At 41.0% G+C, this 24,551-nt stretch overlaps 2 protein-coding genes across 2 annotated transcripts; one reads left to right on the forward strand and one right to left on the reverse strand.

The window, feature by feature from the left end:
* The first annotated feature begins 659 nt into the window (after positions 1-659).
* Positions 660-10,652, forward strand: tmc5 (transmembrane channel like 5). The gene is made up of 21 exons (XM_034596349.1): positions 660-731; positions 1,147-1,290; positions 1,841-2,073; positions 2,252-2,329; positions 2,655-2,771; positions 2,886-2,988; positions 3,836-3,917; positions 4,035-4,295; positions 4,471-4,613; positions 4,770-4,914; positions 5,066-5,218; positions 5,570-5,736; positions 6,160-6,235; positions 6,321-6,418; positions 6,494-6,589; positions 6,735-6,810; positions 7,327-7,460; positions 7,668-7,841; positions 8,525-8,603; positions 8,766-8,858; positions 8,950-10,652. The coding sequence occupies exons 2-21, from the start codon at positions 1,217-1,219 to the stop codon at positions 9,511-9,513; spliced, it is 2,946 nt and encodes a 981-aa protein (XP_034452240.1). The 5' UTR covers positions 660-731; positions 1,147-1,216; the 3' UTR covers positions 9,514-10,652.
* Positions 10,653-11,882: 1,230 nt separating this feature from the next.
* Positions 11,883-19,210, reverse strand: LOC117768273 (germ cell-specific gene 1-like protein). The gene is made up of 5 exons (XM_034596500.1): positions 18,658-19,210; positions 16,807-16,854; positions 15,721-15,873; positions 14,756-14,867; positions 11,883-13,195 (listed from the first exon to the last, which is right to left on the reverse strand). Exons 1-5 carry the CDS (start codon positions 18,944-18,946, stop codon positions 12,901-12,903), a joined length of 897 nt encoding a protein of 298 aa, XP_034452391.1. The 5' UTR covers positions 18,947-19,210; the 3' UTR covers positions 11,883-12,900.
* Positions 19,211-24,551: the final 5,341 nt, after the last annotated feature.

Raw genomic sequence — 24,551 nt, forward strand, 5'->3', positions numbered from 1 at the left:
GATATTGATGGACCATATTATTCTGAAGCTGGATATTAATGATCAACATTTTTTAAAAACCTGGATATTAATGTACCAGTGAATCAATAACCTGGATATTAATGATCAACATAAAAAAAAAACCTGGATACTAATGTACCAGTGTATCAATAATCTGGATATTAACGTACCGAAGTATTTATAACTTGAAAATCAATGATCAACAGTATCAATAACCTGGATTTGAACTTACCATTGTATCTATAACCTGGATATCAACGATCATCAGTATCAATAACCTGCATATTAACATACCAAAGTAACAATAACCCATATATGAACTTGGGTATTAATGCTCAATAGTATCAATAACCTTTATGTTTTTATATATTAATTCATTAATTTAATTGTTATTCATTTGTCCGTCTCTCTGTATAAGTTAAGTCGGTAAGCAGCAGCAGAGGTACAGCCTCTACAGTCGATTGCCCACGGACCCTTGAATACTTGAATCTTAATAAGAATGGCAATTAGATTATAGCCTTAGGGGTTTAATTATTCGTGTCACATCACAAAGTGACCACATGAGATTTACCTGTTGTATATAGGAGCAGTGGACTTTAGCACTCACTTCCTGGTAGCCACACAGTTCTTCCTCTCTCTCTTTCTCCCTTTCGGACTGTGGCTCTCAGGCTGACTCACACTCCTCAGCCTCAATCTACCAGGATTGATAGAAGGAGCTACTTCCACACCAGGTACGCAGAATTATTTGAATACAATGTCATGGGATTTTTTTAATGTATATAATCTATTGGTTGTAGACTCTCATATATTAGTAGTCCCTACTTTATGAGATTATACATTTTCGTTCAGTGTTTCTGTTTGAGAGCCATAGAGCCATGTTACGAAACCAAACCTACTGAATGAATTAATGATGAACAGATGAGGATGGGACCAAGAGATTAAATGACACGATTATGCTTCCCCCCCGACAATGTAGCTGTCACTCTTGAGGAGACAGAGCCACTTAGCCTCTACGTGTGATGCCGCTTGTTTGAGTTTCATCAAAGTTCACATAGCTGGCATCTGAAGCCTTTATTACATTATGTAATCAAGCGAATACTGTTATATTACTCATGGTCGGCGTCTGTTATTGCAACCGGACTATAGACACGTCAACATATTGAAGAGCAGCTGAAGAAGAAAAAGAAGAAAAGAGGATCAACTCTACAAGGATCTCATGACAAGTTACAGCAACGGTGGATTTTTCAACGCTGCTTATCATGACAGCGAGACGCTGGAAGTCGATAGAAGGTTTGTGCTCATATAATCACCTGAAAAAAACAAATATTTAATCATCAATTACTGTGTTTGACTGAGTGCTGTGTGTTGTTTGTACTTTTGGTCAGAAGCCATATACTGTACCATAAAAGAATGAACAGCCCATTAGGAACATGCAGCTGGATTTAGTATTTACACTGGTTTTATTCCAGAATAAAGCTTGTTTCGATCACTTTTGTTCTTAGGACTAAAGAGTGTAAATATTCTTTAAAAAAAAACGTTTAAATACATTTAAGAAACAAAAGCATTAGTGCATTAGTCATTCATGTCTACTCACAAACTTAATCCAACTCTGCCTTGTAGAACATTATATATCTTATCACATTGTAAAGACATCGCCTCCGAAGCAGTCATATCTAATTACAGATAACCTATATCATGAAATCATTATCTGAATTTCGACTTTCGTTTTTGAACTGTTAACCCCCATATTTTTTATCATAAACACATATAGTGTACGAGTTCATTAATAAGCCGTCTGTTTTTAACTTAAAACATTATCTACTCCGTGTGGCCTCTATAGGTATTCAAACAAATCCCGCCATACTAACCCCTATCCTAGGGATGACCCGGCCTGGCAGGGTGACAGGGCAGAGACACATGACGGCTACATGAGTCACATGACGGGCGGTAATGAGGCTTCAGCCATAGTGCCCTGGAGGGGCTGGCAGGGGGAGAGCTGGAGGGGGATAGAGAGCATCCCCATGGGCCTCATTTCAGCGCGCCCTGGGGGCCCTTCACAGCATCATGACCTCAGTAAGTGGACAATCCAATTATGACTTTAAACCTTTGTGTACATAAGGCTGTCTGTATTGTAGAGGGCAAAACTTGTGAGTCTGTCAGGTGACACTGCAGTTCTGTTCCTTGAAGTGTTGCTAAGTGACACCTCTGTTGATACTTTCCACTCTATTTCCTCCTCACTTTTATTTTTCAGACCACAGCACATTTCAGGTCAACCCTGACTCTCAGTATGATCGCGCGCCATCGGTTCGACTTCCTTCTTCAATGTCAGGTAATTGTTAAACTAATCCCATTCTGTAGATACTAGCTTCCTTTGACTGTCAGAGTCTCTTAAACATTGCTGTCGGCTCTCACACTGTTTCTATGGTATCGCTATGGACACAAAAAGTTGTGAAATTAGACAATGATTTAAAGTGAATGTGAAGTTCAAGTTGAACTATTCATTATCAATCAGTAAACTGAGTATTTATTGATGGAGGCCTAACAACAACAAATGACAAGGAAGAAGGGAGGAAAGATGGAATTAGAAATACATTTTTGTTGGTAAATGTTATCTTAATCTGAAAAGCAAACCTTCATCTTTGTATTCAACCCAGGCAACATGACACTGAGATGGAGGGGAATCACAGAGCGGAGGATGAGCATGTTTCCCGGCATTGATCCTACCCATGTAGCGTTCACAGAGGACGCCATCAGGAACGAGATGGAGAATGGTAAGAGCCCGTGACAGGTGTCGTGTTATTCCTGTGGAGTTTGTCACCCGGCCTGCGTTCTGGACGGTTGCTGTTGCTTGTTAAGGACTTTCTTGTCGGTCGTGTGTGTCACAGAGGAACAGAACCTGGTCAAGGACCTTGTTGCCATGTCAACACGAGATCGAATCCGAGCTATCCAGGATCTTCCAATGAGCTTTGAGGAAAAGAAACATATCAGGTGGGTTTTGAATAACAAGCAGTCAAAGGTAATAAACTTCTTTGTCAGTGTCATTCAAGGGACTAAGTTCAACATTACTCCCTCACCCTCTTGGCTTCAGGATGTTGCAATAGATCACAGGAGGAAGAGATCAATGCGAACACACACACACACACACACATGCACATCTCTCTATACTTGTGAAGACACTCATTGACATAATGCATTCACTAGACCCTTACCCTAACCTTAACCATCACAAATATGACCCCTAACCTAAACCTAATTCTAACCCTAACCCTGAAACCAAGTCTTAACACTCAAACAGCCCTTTGAATTTGTGAGGACCAGCCAAAATGTCCCCACAATGTCAAAATGTCCTCACAATGATGGTATTGAACCAAAATAACCTCATAACTATAGATAGACACACACACAGAGACACACACACACATAAACACACTGCTCTCTTGTTTCAACAAGATCTATAGAAACTTTTATGGCACTTTAGAGCGCATTCCTCTGCCAAGGCCAAACAGTCGTAGACATGACTGTTTAGTTCTCACAGTAATGATTTATAAAAAAAACAAAACAGAAATTGTCTGATAATTTAAATTAGTTATTCGTGTTTTGTCATAAAGTAGTTTTTGCATAACCTTACTGACAAATAAGCAGTTCTTGGATAATCTTGCAAACTAACTAACAGACAAATGCTGATAAAAAAACAAAACAGACGGGTGAAATTTAAACCTCCTTGGTGGAGGTAATGATTGCAAACTCAACGGTTGCTGTCTTGTGTTGCAGATCTTGTTTTATAGGATTAATGTGTCAATATCTTACAAGAGGACTTTATTAATTATCTTTACAGGAGCCAAGTAATGGCGTTCAAGTCCTCCAAGCAATCTCGCCAGTTCACATGTTTTGCAGATTGCTCTGAGAGTGTGTCACTGGTGAGTGATTCATCGTTCATAAAACAATAAGCTGTGACAAAATGCAAACAACTCATTAAAGAATGTGATTCATGGCCCATCCTTACATGTCATACATGTTACAGGCTGTTTTCTCAGTTTTTCCGCAGGTGTGGCTACAGTATACGGTCAGCCAGGCAGACCCTGGAGCTGTGGCAAGGCATCATGAAAGAGATTGGTGGCAAGTTTGGCACCAGTGTCCTCTCCTATTTCGTGTTCCTCAAGTGGCTGCTCATGTTCAACATCTTCTCCTTCCTGGTCAACTTTGGCTTCATCACCATCCCGCTGCTTGTTTACGACCCCTTACCCAACATACCTCCAAACGTGAGCTTCAGAGGACTGGAGATACTGACTGGAGCTGTAAGTGGAGGCTCTGATCAAACCAGCTACCTCTTGGAAAGCCACAGCTTTAAAAACTAGCAAAATCCAACTTGGTCTCTTTTAATGCTCTTGTGTTTTAATATTTGATTGACGTTGAACTCCTCCCACTGCAGATAGATTACTGGTTGTTTCCACTGCATTTTGGTCTCTCCAGGGTTACTTCACCAATACTGTCATGTACTACGGTGGCTACAGCAATGAAACACTTGTGGGTCTAGTGGACTACAACATGCAGCTGGCCTATTTCTTCACCATTACGGTCTACATGGTGCTGTGTGGTATTGCACTTATTTTCAGGTCAGTTCAGATAGCTTTGAGAACCCCCCGTGTCTCCACGACTGGGGCAGCCGCCAGCATTTATCTTCACTTTCCCCACTTTTTCTCCTTGTTTTGTTGTAGTTTAATTACAAAAATGTAACTTTCTTTTTCCAATCTCTGTTTAACCTCATGCAGCATGGCAAGCTCCTTTAGGACAAACTATGTACTAGCATCACCAGCTTCAAGTGGCGCATGGCAGCTTCTGTGCAGCTGGGATTTTAGCGTAACCAATGAGAGAGCAGTGAAACAGCGCAAGAACAACCTCTGTGTCCAACTCAAGGTGACTATTACTGCAACTCAAAACGGCAAATGATATACTCACATTAGGCTTTCAGACAGTTAACTTTTAAGAGATTAATTCCATTTTTGCAGGCGCATCACGCGTCTCATAATATTTCATCGCCATGTTTGTCCTCTTGCCATCTCTCCAGGAGTCTTTGTCGGAGAAGGCCCAGAGGGAGCTGCTAACCCTCTCTGAAAAACTGAAGCACTTCGGGGTTTATCTTGGTTCCTGGCTCCTCTCCACTGGCTTAGCTGTTGGCTGCGGAGCCAGCATTTACTACCTCTGCCAATATGAACAGCAGGTACACAAGTCAAGATTGAATAATTTGTTGGATTGTTAAATTGGGATATACTTTTTTTGCTGTGGAAAATAGACTATAGAGAATATCAAATGGGAAAATTTGATTAGTGTTGTTACATTAAAAACAAGTATTCAAAGAAAAATGTCCTTGCCTGCGCAGTCAAGGATCCCACATGTAGATGAACAGCACATGATAATACTTTATGGCATAGTAAAGGATTTTGACTGTATCAGCATCATAAACTTTTGACTTATTGAAAGTGACGTGTCAAGTCATTTACCAGCAGCACTAGGGTGTGATTCATTTCATTGTAACCTATCTTGATCTGACCTCCAGCTGTTGTCTTTATAGCGAGCAACTGATGCTGCCAGCTGGTCTCTGCTGCAGGAGGCAGAGACTCTCCTGGTTCCCTTTGTGGTGTCTCTGATGAATATGGTCGTCCCGCTCTTCTACTCACTCTTCAACAAGTTTGAGCACTACTCCAGCCAGCGGAGACAGATCTACGCTCTGGTGGTCAGGTCAGATAGCATACCTCCGGTTCCAAATCCATTGGCCTACATGAATTAAAGCACATAAGACTAAGGAATAGGTTTATTTTGTTAGTTTAGTATAACAACTGAAAACAGGCATAAACAGTTAGCCTGGCTCTTTGTGAAGATACTCAATATTAACGTGGTAGCCAAAATCTAGTTTATATACAATGTATAAAAGGCATAAAATCTATATGTTGCCATGTTACAAGTGATTATGTACCAGCATATTTGTTGGACTAACCATAAATACACAGTGTTTTTAACACATCTTTGCACAGTTTAAATAAACTAGATGTAGGGTGTTAGTTGAGTTACAGGTTCTGGTAAGTGAAGTATAGCTCTGGCTTCATATTTGGTGCTGATCTATTGAAACATTAAATATAAATCTTTCTCTTTTTCCACTAACAGAAATGTCCTACTCAGGATGTCCATTCTGGGTGTCTTGTGTTATTACTGGATGAACGTGGTGGCTACGAATTTTTCGGTATGTTTGGCATGAAATAAGATGGCATTGTCTTTTTATAACCGATATGTTTCACCATATCTCCCACCCAATGTGCTCCCTGCAGTGTTGGGAGTCCATGGTAGGACAGGCTTTGTACCGTCTGGTCATTTTTGACTTCTTCTTCCTGATGTTGGGATCTTTCTTTGGAGAGTTTCTCAGCAAGTAAGTAACACAAATTGAGTTTAAAGCACATATAACCACGGATGTGAAATTATACTCATCATCTCTTTATTACAGCGTAATTGGGACCACATTACTACCACGTCTGGGGGTCCCCGAGTTCGACATAGCCAGAAATGTCCTTGAACTCATATATGCACAGACACTTGCCTGGTAAGAGCAACTCATTAACACTTGCTTAATTGGACACATTATCTGGTGGCACAGTTGTATTATAATAGAGTATCGTGTTTTTTCTCTCGGCCAAAGTGCAAATATCCTATTAAAAGTTGTTGTACCCGCCATTTTCTCTCCATAGGGTTGGGATCTACTTCTCTCCTCTGCTGCCTGCCATCCAGATTGTCAAGTTGTTCATTTTGTTTTACCTGAAGAAGGTAAATGCAGGTTCATGAGGTTTGGTCACTCTGTACACTGAACAGACATGTTGACACGCTGCCATCAGCAGTAGCAATGCCAGCTTTGTCTGAGCAGCTCCATGCTCCGGAGCGGCTCGTGTTACTTTTGTGCACCTGGGTCAATAATTAATTCAAATCCTTTCATTATATTCACTGCGTGCTTTATTTTGCATTGTGGAAAAGACAGGCAGGATTTTGAATTGTTAAGCTGCCTGTTGCATTGTACTTTCCCAGGCCACATTCGAGATCAATGATTTGTGGAAAAGTAAATGACTTCTTTGTGACTATGTAATTTGACCCAGGCCTGATCTGGTGTTGCTGAATGTTTCATGAACATGCTGAATGACCTTCCAAGCAATGCTATTCAAAAGCTCTGATGAGATTCTCCTGTTTTCTGTTCTGGAGTGAAAAGGGACATGAGCTCGTAGTTTGGGAAACTTCACCAAGTTATTTCAATTGTTTGTTCATGTTTTATTTTTTTTTGTGCTTCCTCAGGTCAGCCTGACCCAGAACTGCCAGCCTCCAAGGCGAACAGGCAGGGCAGCTCAGATGCAAACAACCTTCATCGCCCTCCTCTTCTTCCCTTTCTTCGTGGGAGCCTTGTCCATGGTTGCATACACTGCCTGGAGGTATGAGGACGTGACCTATTTAGACAGCAATATAACCTTTATCGAACATTAGCAGCTTGTTACAGAAAAATATTTCTTAAAGATCATTACCTTCTGAGGAAAATAGTAACAAAACCTCAATAATACCAGTCTTTGATACGTGCTGTATTCTTCACCAGTGAACAAATCCCCCCAAAGTCCAACCTTTTGTTTCGTCCTGCTCTGCAGTCTGACTCCCTCGGAGCAGTGTGGTCCTTTTCGGGGACTCAACAACACCTTCAGCGTGGTTGGCGTCTGGATAGATGATCTGGAGGAAATCCCTGGTTCTCACTGGGTGGTCTGGATCTACCAAAATGTCATCAGGAGTGAGATCTTCTATTTTCTTATCACACTCATCATCCTGTAAGTGCATCGTGCAAGGGATGTGTTCTGTGTGTGCTTCTTGTTGCATGTTTTTCAATTATTATTGGACCTGCAGACCAAAGCAAACACCAAAGAAAAGCAAACACTTAACACAAAGCCTAGCTGAGGCTGATAGGAATGACATTAGTTTTGCAGGTATTTGGTCCTAAACCAAAGTTTAGATTTAAAAAGTCAGCCTCTTGGTGGCGCTATAAGGAAGGGAACCACCAAATTCTTTAGGATTCCACCTCTGGGTTCCATGAACAAAATGTTTATGATAATCCATCAAATGAATCTGTTTTGCTTTAATAGGAATCCTAATTATATTTGTTGATGTTAATTCACCGAGGCAGTTATATCAACACAATAGACAATGAAGGGTGTTGTGTATGTAATACTGTAGTGACCTGATAGGTCCAGACCAGTAAAAGTTTCACATCATTGAATCTAAAACAGGCTTGTCAGGACATTAAGCAGTTGGTCACATCAGTGAATCAGTCATGCACAGTAAATATGGGGCTCCATGGAAACTTCCCCATACCCAGCAGTCACAATGTTGTAGTTCATTTATTTAGATTATTTGACTATGACAGACCAATAGAGACTGGAACACTGCTACTTGTGTTTGTTCAGTAACATTTTTCCATCTTTGTGTCATAATCGTGTTTTTTTTTATTGCCCAGGGTCATCATATACATGTTCTGGCAAGTCAGTCAGGGTCGCAAGGAGTTGATTGGTCTACTGAGACAGCAGATTGTTAATGTAAGTTTTGATTGACATCCGTTAATTTATTTAGTTTGTTTTGTTTCCCTTGGGGAATAAGACACAACCTTAGTTGTACTTGAAATCCGTATTTTAGTAAACGTCTGTTTATTTAATTTCCCGCTATTTTTCAGTTTTTCCTCTTTCGTTTTCTCTGGCCAGGAGGGAAAAGACAAGTCGTTCTTGTTAGACAAGCTCCAGAACCTCCAGAAATCTCAGCCTACTAAAAAACCTAAACAGAAGAATCAAAAAAAGGTTTGCTGTGAAATGTGTCTCATGCTACTTAACCGCCCTTCACCCTGAGATTTGCCTTCAGCCTCACTGAATATTTTCCTCTGTCCTTCAGCCCAAACGACGTTCAGATGTCCACTCCTCAGGCGGTCAGTCCAGCTCGAATGCCATGTTTCAGGCTTTCCTTGCTCGCCAGCATTTCGAAGAGGAAGAAGAAAGACGCAGCGATGGTGGAGTGCCGGTTCCCTCCGACATGTCCACCTCCAGTGCCCTGATGCAGGCCATGTTGGCCCGGCAGAGAGCTGACGACCTGGTTGACGATGTGTACCAGAGGTCTGATAAACACCTGCCATCCTCCGGTGCCCTCACACAGGCCATGCAGGCCAGGCAGAGGGCAGAGGGTCAAGAGAGGGACAACAGCTCTGATGCTGTCATGCAGGCGAGGCAAGCCAGACAAAGAGCAGAGGAGGACAGGATAGATGACACGGGGGACCCAACATCTTCTGTGTCAAATGTTATGATGCAAGTCATGCAAGCCAGGCAGAGAGCTGAGGAAGAGAACAGGAGCCAATGGCTCCCTGCTCAGCCACAAAACCCAGCCCCCCCAGGCTCCAGTGCTCTCATTCAGGCCATGTTGGCCCGGCAGCAGGCCGGGAACGAATTTGATGACGGTTACTGAACTAAGGGGTCTGCAATTATCTTACCATACGGAGAGGACTTGAAGAGAAAAGAGTAACAGGAAAGATTTTCTTTAAGTTGACTGAAATCCGTCTTGTCATGTTGTAATTTAGCATCAGTCAAAAGATGGGGGGATTTCTCCAGAAATGCACTGAAATAAATCCTGCTGTGTTTTCAAAAGAACAAATACAGTTCCAGTAGCAGAGCTATGAGAGAGTGCAGGTTCACCTCTTTATACAACTTTTTTTAAAGATATATTTTAATAGTAAATTTCTCTGTCGGTGTAAGTCTTTATAACAAATAAGTACCATCATTAACTCACAAGGTCTGATTTAGTGCCATTTCTAATGTAATTTCTGTATCATAAACATAAACTGTTAACACTACATATTCAGATATTTCCTGCGAAATGTAGATTATCTCTTGATACTAATGAAAGAAAGGCAAAAGTGAAAGTCTGCTGAGACAATACTGCCCTCTGTAGGTAATGTTCAGCAACACCACAGATCGGATGTTAAGAGGAACTGATAGTCATCAGTCTGATGAGTCAAAATCAAAGATCCATATACATTTAGAAAAATAACTCTGTTCCAAGTATCAACGTCCAATTGCAGAGTGTTTACTTTTATTATTATAATTTTTTTTATTTTGCTGATAACTGTACTTTTACTTTACTACAGTTTTGGTTACATAGGTTTAGAGTAGTATTGTTACTTAAACTCACGGAATAATATATGAATATCTCTTCCACCACTACAGACATCCACCAAAAACAGTGATAAAAATCAATGCCCGTCCAAACAGTAGAAAGTAGAATCTTATTTGTAAGTAACAATATTCACTGTATTTGTCTAAAATACTAATTTTGATGACATTGAGTATTTATTTTCCTCCAATAAAGGCAGAAACAAACCTTCATTCGAATCAAGTGTTCATGTTGCCCTCCATGCTACACGTCTCTAATCATTGATATGTTTAATGCAGGTGTATTACAAATGCTCATTTGAATTTTGGTGCACAAAAGTAACAGACATGAAGTATCAGTTTTCCATAACCTCTCTGTGTACCTATGCACACTTACACTCCACAACCTATTTACAGTTTACAGTAGAGGCTGGAAGTATTTGGTCGACAACACATATGCTTCAGCACAATGAGATGAATAATGATATGAATAATAAAAGTGCCAAGTCTCAGCTTGGATTTGAGTAGCTGCGCATCAATATAGAAAGAACTGTGTGTGAGATAGTTGAAGATAATAGAACATGAGAGTTGTTTGTGACAAATAGCAGCTCCAGTCTGCAGTTTTGGCTGTCGAATCTGTGCTGGTTTCATCTCCAGGCACTCTGCATGGAACCAAAGGTAACAGCTGTCACACTGAACCTGCCATAAATAGCCCAAAAATACACTTTTATTTTGATTCAGAGAGCATTTCACAACAAAATACATCATTAGTTAGTATTTTTGTAATACTTGGCAATCATTAATACAACAGGCCTTTCCTGATTTGACCTGGCTCGCTGCCAGTGAGTAAAGGAGACATGAATACAATTAAAATAGAATAGATATAAAAAGGATAAATATAAATATATTATATAAATTATTTCGATAATAAGTTCAACAGTAGGAACTTTGCTTTATGACAATAACACCTTGCTCTCTGTGACAGCATCTCTACATTCTGTGTGAAGGTTTTTATTCCAATCAGCCTTTTCTGCAAAACATTTATTTTTAAACTATTTAAGTATTGGCTGGTAAATGTACCATACACTTCACTTCCACCTGTAGGTCTATGGCTGATTCCATAACTTTGAGCCAAGTCTTAATCAGTTTTTAGATCCTAAAAATTCTTTAGAAAGCATAAAAAGCCCAACTTACATATCTCTCAAATTGTTCAAAGCAGTTGAAAAATGTGAAATGACAATCTTTGGATGATTATTTATGATATCAGCAGAGTTAATGTCTTTCTACACATTATTATTTGTGATTGTTCACGGCTTTGTTTTTCCCAACAGAGTAAGCTATTTGTATAGTTATGATTCAATAGTAATGATTCAAATTTAACATACATGCAAGATTTCATTGTCACAGAGGAATTTCTCTTAACAGGAGTTGATGATGCTACAGAACACGCTGCCCATACAGCTGGTGACACTATTTCTACAGTAAAATCTTCTGAAACTTGACTTACAGACAGTGGGAGTCACCATGAACAAGAGTGGGGTGTATATTCTTTGTGACCTCTTAAGGATTTTTGAAATAACATTTAATAAGGGCAAGTTATGAATGCCATAGTGAAAATTTAGCTGTTTTTCTCCAAAAAATTCGACATCAAATTTACTTCAAACTTAACATGTGTTGGTTAAATAATAGTTAATGTTGCCTCATGCCAATCATGTTTGTTTTTTTCTGTCAAACTTAAAATCTCCTCTCGTCTCTGTTGCGTTCAGCTGTAGATTGGATGATTCACTGCGACCCTCTTCCTCCCCGTCACCTCCAGTCTCAATTATACATTTCCATATCCATCACGAGGAGTCTAAGCGCCAAATGGACTCTTACATTTATCACATCACATTCATTCCTTATGGTGCATGGCAATAGATTCAGTTTATTTTCAATTAAAGTCACAGGAAACTCAACAGACACGTATGAGCTCTTTTTGTGCACGGACTAAGGTTGACAGCTGCTAAAGAAATATTCAAAGGAAGTGTTAGTTTCTAACAAGCATCTTACTCTACCAACTCAGGTGCTCTGTCTTTAAAGGACTTCATCACTCACAGTTCTTTGGTGACGTGAATCTGGTCTAATCAAAGCTGAGACTTTGCACAACTGTTCATTATTTGATTTCAGATTGAATGTGCTGAAGCTCAGAGCCTGAAGAACGAAAAATGTGTAACTGTCTAAAAACTTCCGGCCTTCACTATATATACTGCATCTAGGCACATCATGTGCAGTTTAAGTATTTCACATTTAATAAACACCAGTTACACCATGTCTTTGTGATTAGAAAATCATTTGCATTGATTTATTGATCGACTGAAACTGAATAAGGCGATTAGCATCTGACTGACCCTCACGATAATGAATGGGTTATACTTTAAATTTACATTGTGGTAAGTTACACAAACAGAGAAAACACCCTTATCCATGATATCAGATCATGTCCATGTTGCCAGTTCTCAGTTGGATTCACCAACTTTGAGCTTGTGTGACTTGAATCCCTACGACCTGTTTCATTAAGGCAGTGTTGAAATGCATCAGATGGAGCTGATGATCCCTTGAGGCCTTCATCCCGGACTGAACACAAAGCAGAGTGGGACAACAACGCCTCCATCCATCAAGCTGCCACACCGAGAGAAACGCCACCACCTATACTGTCCCGTCACACTCAGCACTGTTCTTCCCCTAAAGATGCTGCAATGTCACTCAGGTCCAGAGAGTCAGCGGGTATGGGAGTTTTCCTGCCACTTTTCAGGCTCTGGCTCGGATAAACCTCCACGGATTTGGAGATGGAGTGCACAGAGTGATCTCGGAAGTATCCGAAAGCCTCCCTTGCGTGCTCCTCCCGAATGCTTTGCTCAAAGGTCTTACGTTTGTGCCTGAACTCTATGACGGTCTTCGTGTACGAGTTGAGGGTGGTGACTGACGCACCCATACAGCAGGTGAAGGACGCCCAGGCCATGCTGATATGAAAGGAAGAGAGAAAACAGGTAAATCAGCACATGCTGGAGAATTCTGCTTTGTGGTTAATTAATGCAAAAGCTTGTGTAAATCTAAATTGTGTTTAGGTTAAGTTAAGTTAAGTTAAGTTAAGTTAAGTTAAGTTAAGTTAGGTTAGGTTAGGTAAGGTAAAGGTAAAGGTAAAGATAAAGGTAAAGGTAAAGGTTAAGGTTAAGGTTAAGATCAGTTTAGGTTAGGTTAGGTTAGGTTAGGTTAGGTTAGGTAAAGGGTTAGGTAAGGGTTTAGGTTGAGATTAAAGTTAGTTTAGGTTAGGCTAGGATAGGTAATGGTTAGGTAAGGTAAAGGTTAAGGGCACTTTAGGTTAGGTTAAACTTTATTGTTACTTTATTACTTTATTAATGTGCTGTGTTTCAATTCAGGAGTTGCATCGTCGGAGGCTGCATTTGAAGGCTCCTTCAACCCAAACTACTAATTATACACATTTGAAAAAAACCAAGGGCATTAAAACTTTCTCGCCATGACCAACTTCAGCTCTGTTGCTAGGCAACAGTGATAAGGACGAGACCAGATAGTGACGCCAATCACGGTAATACTCTGTAGATCAGACCGTCTCATTTTGGTTTGGCCTTTGTGAGCCGGGTACGTCGGGTATGTCGAAGGATGTTAATAACATAACAATGTAACTGCACTTCGTACAAAAGAGGTCACGTAGATATATTTGGTGGCTCGTTTAAAACAACTTCTCGAGTTAAAAAGTTCAATTTGTGTTTGCAAAGGATAGAATGGATCACTTTTAGGTCAAGAGCTTTGTTTTTGGTATTCAGCGTATACCTGTCACTTATGTGGTTTCCCTATGATTCCGTTTGCCGTATTAACCACTTTTGACAGTTTCACTTTAAAATTAACATCCAACCCTCCATACCAAGCGACCATGTTAAAAGACTAGATTTTTTCCACCAGATTCTTGTACACCAATTCAAGAATTTCCGGGCTCACCCCTAAGTCACTCAGCTTCCTGAGAAGGTATAACGTCATCATTTTAATTTAGTTTTGACATTTTTCGCTCAATACTTGGACTCTGTGGTTGGTGAGATTAGCATTAATCGCTTTAAGTCCCTCTGCCCCCCCTCGAGCATGCTGGACCACATGTGAGATCACACAATCAAACCATCATGTTTGGTTCTTGCCAACAAAAGGTCAAGAATTGTTTGAAAATGAATCTGTCAGAATATTGAACATATTGTAAAGGAGTGAAATATTATCCCCTTATGCAATTCCAATCACGCCTGTATTGGGGCTTTGGACACCAAAGCCTAATCCTGCCATAACATGGGGCTTTGGGATTTTTTCATTAGAGACACTGATGCTGGGGAGAGGTGAGAGTTGAGCTACAACCGGCGATTTGGGGCTGCTGCATGCAGAGAGGAAATCCTCATCTGGTTTTCTTAAGAGGTGACTTAGCTATATATGTATGTACCTCTAAGTGCAACGCAGTTTATTCCAGTTGCTTCATATGACGTTTATTTCTGAACAATGAGTGTGATCTCTGAGGTGTGTCATACCAGAAGGACCAGCCGTAGTCCCAGTTGTAGGGCCTCCAGTCCGGTGGACCGAGGCTGACGGTGACCTGAAAGACCTGTGTGTACATCACATGAGCCACCATACCGAGAAGACCTGAAATCACACACACACACACACAGCAAGTCTGCTTATTTAGCTTCAAAAACAAATCATGCACAGGGATTCTCTAAAACTATAGAGAGTTTTTTTCCACAAGCATTTTCAAATATGCAAACTCACTGAAATAATGTGATCCCAGTCTCCTACATTCCCGTTCCATTTGTTCATGCTTGTTCATTCTTAAATGATCTGAGATTTTTTATATAATATGTACAACAAATATCATCCTTAATTCCACTGGAGGCTCAGTGATCTCAGTGTTTTCCTCTCATCTGCCACTGATCAAAACTAACAACACTTCATCTTGACCCACTCTTATTTCATTATAATCCTACGTCACAGATTTTGAACAAATATTGTACCACCTCCAAAGAGGTTATATTTTCTCCCCTGTCCATTTGTATGTTCGTTAACAAGATTACGCAAAAAACTACTGGATGGAAGATAGATTTTTTTTGTGTGTATTTTTGAACATTTTCATTAATTTCTCAGATAATGATTTATGGATCTTGATGAATATATTTAGGGGACTGATAACTATGAGTGTGCATAATTTGTGACTTACATAGTGACTTTAATTGTGATTTCATAAGAGGGCTGTCATGTACTGAGTGCCATTCTAGTTTGGTTTTTAATTTATTCTTTACAGAAAAAAGTGAAAAACTGGCTTCTTTGAATGATGTTGGTTTTGTTAGCTTCTCTCTTCTTGTCATGACTTGGGATGGAACATGCTGTGCCCTATATTAAACCACATAAATGGAGAATAGAATCACAAACTCATATATGGCCTCTAATATCAGTATGGTGTGTTACAGGCAATAAAAAAAACAACACTCCACCACAGTACCTGAGAGGACAGTGAAGACGGCAGCGAAGGCATTGAGCTTGAGTCCATCGATGACGTTGCTGGAGTGGACCAGCTCTAAACACATGAGGCTGAAGCCCACCACCAGCAGAATGATGTACAGCATCTCAGAAACCAGCGACAGCCACAGCATCCCTGCAAGACAGGGACAATTGATTGCAAAAAACATTACATTAAATCTAAGGTAGACATGTTACAATTTCAATTCACAGCTCGATATCACCTATTAACAACTCCACAGTCTTTAATTTGCATGTTGCACTAATATGATTAGTCTGATATCTCAGAGGTGCCTCGTGCAGCTAATAAAGGCTGACTGGGACATTTCCAGTAAGAGCGTGGCTGAATTTCAGCTGAGCTCTCCAGTCTCCTACGAGCCGGATTCAGCTTCTCAATGAATCAAGCCAAATGTGACCTGCCAACACCAAAATATCTCTGCTTCCCCTGTCCTCGTTATTCAGATTGGTGGCAAGCAAGCATTTCCCAAAGGACGGATTCAACACAGCTTGAGAATGCTAAGCCTGTGTCCCTCCATTGATTCATGAGGGGATGGTTCCCAAACTGAGAGTGGAGGACTGGGAAGTTACAGACCAAAACAGATACTCTGAGGAAGTAGTTAGAGTACATCGTAATATTGGTCATGCACAGCTCAGTGCTTTAAAGTGACTTCAGTGATTTTACTTTACTACACGTTTAAAATAACTACATGAATATTTATTTTTGCTACTTATTAATTCTTCATACTTTCTTTAATTTGTAAGACTACTATTGTAACAATGATATTATTATGATAAGATTATCACTGTGGTTTGATTATTAACATATTTATACGATTTTTATTACTATTATTATTGCCATAATAAAATTACTAATGTTCTTGAACCTCTCTCTTTACCCCATTTTTTTTTTACAACACACACACACACTGTCATTGTATCTGTCTCGTGTCTTGCAAAGCTAAATGAAAAAAGCAAATGAATCATAATTACATCAAGTGTGAAATCATGTGAGTCCTCAGTGAGGAACAGTTGTTATTTTTTATCCTGATAATGAGCAGTGGACACTCACCTTTCTCTGATGCAGGGGCCAAATCAATGAAACTGCGGCACATCTCACCTGTAATACAAAGAAAAAAGCACTGTCATGACACAGAACAGCAGCAGCAGCTTCTCTAGCCACCGCTTCGTGTGGAATCCTCCGTGCGGCTCGTCAGAAATGAGTGAGCCTCGGAGGGGGACATGCGAAACGTCCAAAAGGTCACAGGGAACCAGATGGGGATTAACAAACAAAAGTGAATGAAGAAATGCTCTTAGTGCTGAACTGATACGGGCCTCGGTCCAAGTCCTAATCTGCGTCTAATACCCATTTTGTGTCCAGGTGTGTTTCACAGGATCGGCTCAGACCGGAGTGTGACCTCTTGCACGCAGAAATCCGCACAGCGACGGAAAATCCAGAGGTAATGAGTTTAAAGCAAAAACAAATAGAGGTTAAATGAGAGGCAAACAGTAGTAGACGCTTTTTGGACTTGTGATTCAGTGTCAGCAGATGGTGTGCTGGCAAGGCCGCGCAACATCTGCTTCTTGTCCTGCTGAATTACATGTGCATGCATAGAGTTATAGTGATAAACCCGAACTGAGACATTCTGCAAGAATAAATAGCGCTGTTATAACACTCAATCCTGCAATTATGCATGTAATGAGAGCCTGTGTGTTAATGTAACAAACAGGATATATCAAATACCAGTGATTCCTGACACATTCCTGCAGATGTGATGTTTTCCCTCAGACGTCTGCGGAGCGCAGCGTGTCGCTGGATTTGTTCTAAGTGGAAAACTTTAATCAGGTAGAAGGAGGGTGGCAACAGCTGTTTTGAGGAAAAACTCATCAAGGCCGCTGTTACATAATCCTTATTAACTCAAGCTGTCTCAGCCCCCACCACGTCCGGCCCCGAAACCCCCTCCCCTCCATCGTACAGCCACTTGATGAGATAAACATGTGCTAGCAATTCCCCACGCCACTAATCTCAGCCTGTGCTTCATTTCTATTCCCGAGCATTGTAAGAAATACGTGTGTTATTAGCAGAGTTTGTGCCGGAGTCAGTAGCAGCGAAGCAGCCAGAGAGGATGACTCCGGTCGGATCACACCTCTGACCTGAACCTTCCTCTTGGCAGCTCACCTCGCCCAGTTCACTCCTTTGTAATTCAAACTTTACTCTAATGAGGTCAAAATCATTATCCCTGAGTGATAATCGTGCACACGTCATTTACTGTTTTCTCCTCCTATTTGCTTAAGCTGGGAAGTAATCACATTCAGCCCCGGGCTAAGTGCTGCACGGCCACTCACTTAACTAACCCTAAAGGTCTGTGGACAATGTTATATGTGGGGAGTGACTGACCCACTGAAGCTGGCGTCTGCTCAGCATGTCATGCCAGATAACACCAGATAAAGCAAGTTAAATGGATATAAGTAGACTGACATTAATGGAGGACGATTATCCTGAAATTGTCATGAAAGGGAATCTAAATAAAAAAAAACTCCATTTGAACTAAGTGTTCCATTATGACAAATGAGGAAGGAAATGATTTGAACCGTGTTTGTTTGGGTCAGTGTGTTGAATTGTGAATGCAGGGTGTTTAAGTAAAGTGTGAGTAATATGATGGTCTGTTTACAAACAAATGAAGACACAGAATGAGCCGAAGTAGGTAAAAGAAAAGTCATATGCCTGCAGAGGAAATTCTAGATGCTAAAGTAATTAATTACTGATTGAGATATTTTTATGATAAAATGCAAATGTTTAGGACTTCCTCTTCTATAAATGGGATCAATCCTGATCAGAACGTATTGAAACAGACTCTTAATGGATGTAAAAGTTCATGAAGTTGTGTGTCGCACAGTGGATGAAAGAAACACACACACTCACTCTCATCGTGGATGTTCTCCTCGCAGGAGAACCAGATGCCGGTGTGGAACTGGCGGAAGAGGAAGCGGTCGTCCCCGGTCTCCCAGCTGTACACCACCTTGTTGGGGTCCGTCTCGTTCACTCCGTAGTCGATGCACTGGTGCGTGCGCAGCTTGCTGCACTTGGGCTTGGGGACCCTCTGCGTGCCCACGCACCAGTAGGTGGTGATGAAGGCGGTGATGGAGAAGAAGAGGGCGAAGAAGTTGAGGCTGACTGACAGCAGGTTCCTGCACCGGCGACTCGACTTCATGGTCCGCGAGGAGGAAGGTGCAGCGGCGCGCGCACGACCAAAAAGTTCATGGGCGCGAGGTGGAGAGGACGCACGAGCCCCGGGTCTCTCCCAAACGCAGCGGGCGAGGTGCGGGTCCCATTTGGCCCCGCGCAGTGTCCAGATGTGTCCAGATGTGTCCACGGAGGCGCAGGACGCACAGTGAGGTCCGCTCTGAGCCAAAGTGTCACATCTCCATCACCAGTACACACGCGCTGTCCCACAAGCGTCCTGCAGCCGATGGGACGTCACGGGGAAAGGATTTGACACTCAGTTTGTGTCAGGGCTAGATCCCCCCCCCCCCCCCTCTCTCTCTCTCTCTCAGTCATTAGGATGCCTCCCTCCCTCCCTCCATCCCTCCATCTCTTACAAACAACTTATCAGCGTTTATGAGCCTGTGTGTGTGGAAAACTTACTACTTCTACAAAACTTCTTTTTTTCTACTACTTTTGTCGCTAATGATCTATTTTGTCATTTTTATTTTTCAACAAATGTATTCTACTTTATCTTTTAAATATGTTTTGAGGTGCAGGAAAGTAAAGAAAACTAAACTACACTAGATTTAAAGCTGTAATGAAATAATAGCTGTATCTTAAATGTCCCTTAATGCAACTCAAAGTGACTTATGATAGACAGCCCCTGCATCCCGAATGCTCTATTGAACCCGACACCTTTCCACTGATACAAAACAACCACTAACACCGGCTAACATTTGGCTTTATGTCTGCAATGGGAATGTATATCTGCATTCACTACCAGGTCAAATGACTCTGCAGTAGACACAGGTTTTTATAGAATGTGGCTCTGACCAGCAGTGAGGGAAACATGACACCTGGGTGAATGCACTGATTTCTTCTTCTTCATCTTCTTTATATTAGCAGTTTAGATGCTAAGCTTTTGCGTGAATTTATACTCTGCATTTATCTTCCGTGCTGTGGCATGAAATAGCAATGAACATTTAGGACTATCTGTAAAAAAAAGTTCAGTCTGAAGTTGGATATCAGGATGACCCTGATAACATCATTGGGGTAAGCCCTTTTTGAAGTTAATACATTAGTAGAGCATGTTGTGTTATATAATGTATTTATAGTGGTGTTTCCACTGTTGTGTTTGAGTGTAGCCTGGTTTTAGAAATTCCAATTTATCAGTGATGCATCAAAAAATTATTAAATATCCAGTAAACTAGAATAATAAAGGCTAGTACAGTTGCCACTTAGGGTTGAACTTATATATACATATATATATATATATATATGTGTGTGTGTGTGTGTGTGTGTGTGTGTGTGTGTGTGTGTGTGTGTGTGTGTGTAAAATATGTAAAAATGATCAGAACAAATGTGTATTTATTGGTCTTAAAGTGTTAAAAGCTCTTGTTAAATTCAGATTGTGTTTTTCCTGTTAGCGCTCTCTTTCATTTCTGAGTGTCGTCTGTTTTCAGAGAAGCTGACCTGCGTTAACTTGCTAACAGGGAGGTCACGGAGAGGATGATGAGCCTTCTGCTGCTCCTGACCAGACCGATGGTGGCCTGTGGAGCGCCGGGCACTGAGACGAGTAGAGATGACTCTGCAGCACTGAAAATCTGCAACAAATCTCTTGTGTTGTGAACTGTGCTGAGGCACAGAGGCATCGCAAATTTTGGCATTTCAAAGACATTTCCCATGAGTGCTGCGATTCTTCGTGTGAAAAGGAGCTAAAAATATAAATCATTTGAGCCTCTTGGCAAAACGTGTTTACAACCCACGAGTAAACGAGGCCAGATAGGCCTGACATCTCTGTTACCTCAGCAGATTGCCTTCCTCTTCAGCACCGGGGGCTTAGCCACACTTCAAAACATAACTCTGAAAACTGACAAATCAGGCCAAGGCTCTCCACCACAAGTGTCTCACATACTGTTGAACAAGCTGCTGGTGATACTGTAGGTAATTAGCACCTTGGCAGGGTGCTGTGGGTGATCAATGAATCAGAAGGAGGTGAGCTGGTGCAATTGCACCTCCCACTTAAAATCTCTTGTTCCACATATATTATACAGGCTCATCTGCACAAAAATAAAACATTAATGAACGAAAATGAAAATGGTTGAAAACATTCCAGGAGACGACCCACTGAAGCACTGCGGGGCACCTCAACACTCGCCGCTCTGTGAGTAAACCCTCCCACTCAACCACTACAAGCCTCACCAAGTGCTCTATGACCTCAGATCAGCCGCTGGTTCTTGCCAGCAGCTAACAAGTGTCTTATGGAATATCAGCAGCATATTGGAAGTCAGAATACTTGGCTACAGTCGGGTAAACACTGCTTATGACGTCCATGTGGACGGTGATAGGCTGTCTCCTGAGTCTGTGGCAATAACAAGAAGTTAATCCTTGCTCTCAATTTAACACATTTTAAGTCCTGTGCTGCCGGATGTTCATGGTTTCTGATCGTGACGTTTATTTTTGACTTAAGGATCACCACTTACAGAACATTCAAAGATCAGGGCTTCTCTCTGAGAGCAAAACAGTGATCCATCTGTTTCATTTACACCCCTCTCCACTATGACACTGTTTACAGGCCGACCTGAGAAACTGACCTGACACACAGTTTGCTCAAACCTCTGCAGGATACTAATTAAAAAAATTAAAAATTAACACTGAGTGCACAAATGACCTCTATGCTAATCTCATCACTGGCTGACTGTTAACTTAAAGCTGCAACTGGATTTAATAATAGATTGTTAACCACCACACAGAGGTGCAGTGATTAGCACTGTTGCCAAAAACATGCAGATTGGGGTGATGTTAATTGGATTTCTAAAGGTCGGTGCAGGTGTGAATGTGAGAGTGAACTGTTGTTGGTTGGATCTAATAATGTGAAGGCGGTTGCTCTGAGTGATGAAAACAGTTATTCTCAGCTCTTTCAGGCGTTTTCCTGTTGGTAGCTGTTTTGGTTCACTATCACTGCTGCGGAGTGGGTGCCTATTGTTGGCTTTAAAGTTTTAAGATGCTTTCTGCTTTGAGCACCAGATGGACACACGTATGGTGTTTAACTGCTGAGAAAGAGCTGCGCACCAGACAGGACTGCAGCCACTGATTATTTTATGTTTGGTTACATTTTGCAAAAGATTGATGCATTTTCTGTTGATGTAATGCATCATTTCCGATCTAATACTTAAGCAGATAGTTTTTTTTTTTTTTTTTTTACCATATTGTATTTATTTTAAATGAATGAAAAATCCAAAGAGCCTCAATATTTATTATTGGACTTTAACATTCATCAGCTGTCCAGAAACATGACTCCTATTGAAACACTGTATGTTGATTCATATCTGTTGGATGTGTAAATAAGCAACTGCCTCCCAGAGTGTGATTATAATTTAAAAGTTGATGTTTTCAATGCTGTGTTCAGACAGTAGACTGTAGTGTAGAGTATATAAAGATGGAAGATACGTCTCCACTACCTCCTGCTATCCAGACATGAAACCACACTATCTTGGATACCAACGTTATCTTGACATTTGGAGTCTAGGCAGTAACAATTGGGATGGAGCTATGGTATCATATAATTTTAGCATCAAATCAAAAATTCAACTTACTGAAAAGATTTGCACTAGAGTATACATCAATGTGATAAGAGCTACGTAAAATGACAGAAAGCATTTATTACTTTTTAGTTTGGTCCGTGTCCCATCCACTAAAACGGAGGATGTGGGGTTTATGACCTATACTGCAGCCAGCCACTAGGGGGTGCTCAAGATGCTTCGGCGTTACTTTTGGAGACGTTTTCAGACGTGACCTGCAGAGGTTCTCGTGAGAATTGGGTCCGGACTTTCTCCGCAGTTTAACTTTCACACATGAACAACGCAGCAGGAGATTCTCTGCTCAGACGCGTTCACAACAACAAGTCCTCAGCACAGTTCAGGTGAAGGGTGGAGCAGCAGGCAGAGGCAGAGGATGTAACCACAGCCTGTATATAAAAGGATGTAACGGATTCATTCCGCTGCGTGGATCACATGTTTGTGTTTACAGCACATCAACACTTTCTTATCACCACAAACTCTCCTCACATCTTCGTATATGACACTGCTTTTTCATTTCCAGAATTTAGTTTTTTACTTTTGCGTCTGTCGCTTGTTATAAACATCATCTGGAAACTCTGGAGGATCTCCGGAGTTCAGTGCATGTCTCAAAGAAGCTATGTTGTCCATCTTTATATTGAGGCCATGGTTCAGAAAGCTTGGTTAAAAAGTGTAACTTTGGATTAATGGATCAATACACAAAGCCATCACTCTTCAATAGCTACATCCAGTTGTCTTGGTTTAAATGGTTGAATTTGCAAATAGTTTTCCTCACAGCTAACAAGAACATATATTCCTTTCCAATGAAACCATTCATTTACTGCTCCTTTCCTCTTTGCAGGATTGCTTGTAAGTTTGGTTTCATTTTATTGTAAGTTTCTGCTTCCCTCTTATTGTCTTTGGTTGTGATGTACACTTTCTATATTCAGCTCAGCGAAATCTGCACTATAAAGATGATTAATATCGGAGGATTACAAGAGGATGGTCCTGTGGACTCACAATTTTAATATACTGTACATTCAAAACTTTGCATTAAAGCTCTATAATCTTGATCACTGAAGTGTCATCAGTCTACAGTTTTGTGTCAGTTATATAACAATGCTATGGCAAATTCTATATAGAAATCTTACATAAGATATCTGGGACAGAAGCCAGAATGGATTTCTCTGGCCGCCGGACGTGAACTGATCTGTTCGGATTTGACAGGAGATAATAAGACGACACGTTTCCTTCCAGCTTTGCCTAAGCCTGAGAATCCCATGGATGTGAGCATCATGAATGGTCACTGAAGCATAAAACACAGCAAAAGGTGGGTTCAGAGAAATTCCTAATGTTCTTTTGTTCCTCTGTAGATCCCGGCCGCAGCTTTTACATACCATACAACACCGAGATTAAAATGAAGACATGATTATTTTCTCTAAATGGGATCATTTTTATATCCATGTGCACCACAGCCTTAAATTGTGTAGACACACCACTTTCCACTGGAAAATTAAGGGATCAAAAAAGGAGCTGCTGGTATCGTACAAGGGTGTCCATGTCAAAAGAGATTAAGAACCATTGCATCTCTTTATTTAGCCTTGAATACCTTCGGAGCATATGTGGCCTCGGAGTGCAACACTGTACGGCCTAAGCTCTTGATAGACACAGACTTCATTTGTATTTCAGTGGCAACTTCCGCTTAAAGCTGCTAAGAGTAGAATTTTCCTCTAAACAGATAGCCCGTACGGATTAGTCTTCATAATCTGCCATTCACTGATCCTCGAAATCATACTGTCTGGGCGCTCTGGAATCAGCTTACAGTGACAGTAGATGGTGTGCGAGTGGTTTTATGATTGGGATTGTGTGCTGTGTGGGCTTTATGTAAAGCAGTGACGAATGAGAAAAAGACAATTGTTTAGGGAGAGTGCCGCTTGCAATCTGCACAGAGGATGTCACCTACTGCTGTAAGAACACGCTGCGTGCCTGTCTCTCGTATACGCTCTCACGAAACCAAGCGAACCTGTATCGCGAGGCGGTGACACTGAGGCCTTT

This window comes from Hippoglossus hippoglossus, chromosome 1, assembly GCF_009819705.1.
Source record: "Hippoglossus hippoglossus isolate fHipHip1 chromosome 1, fHipHip1.pri, whole genome shotgun sequence".
NCBI lineage: Eukaryota > Metazoa > Chordata > Actinopteri > Pleuronectiformes > Pleuronectidae > Hippoglossus > Hippoglossus hippoglossus.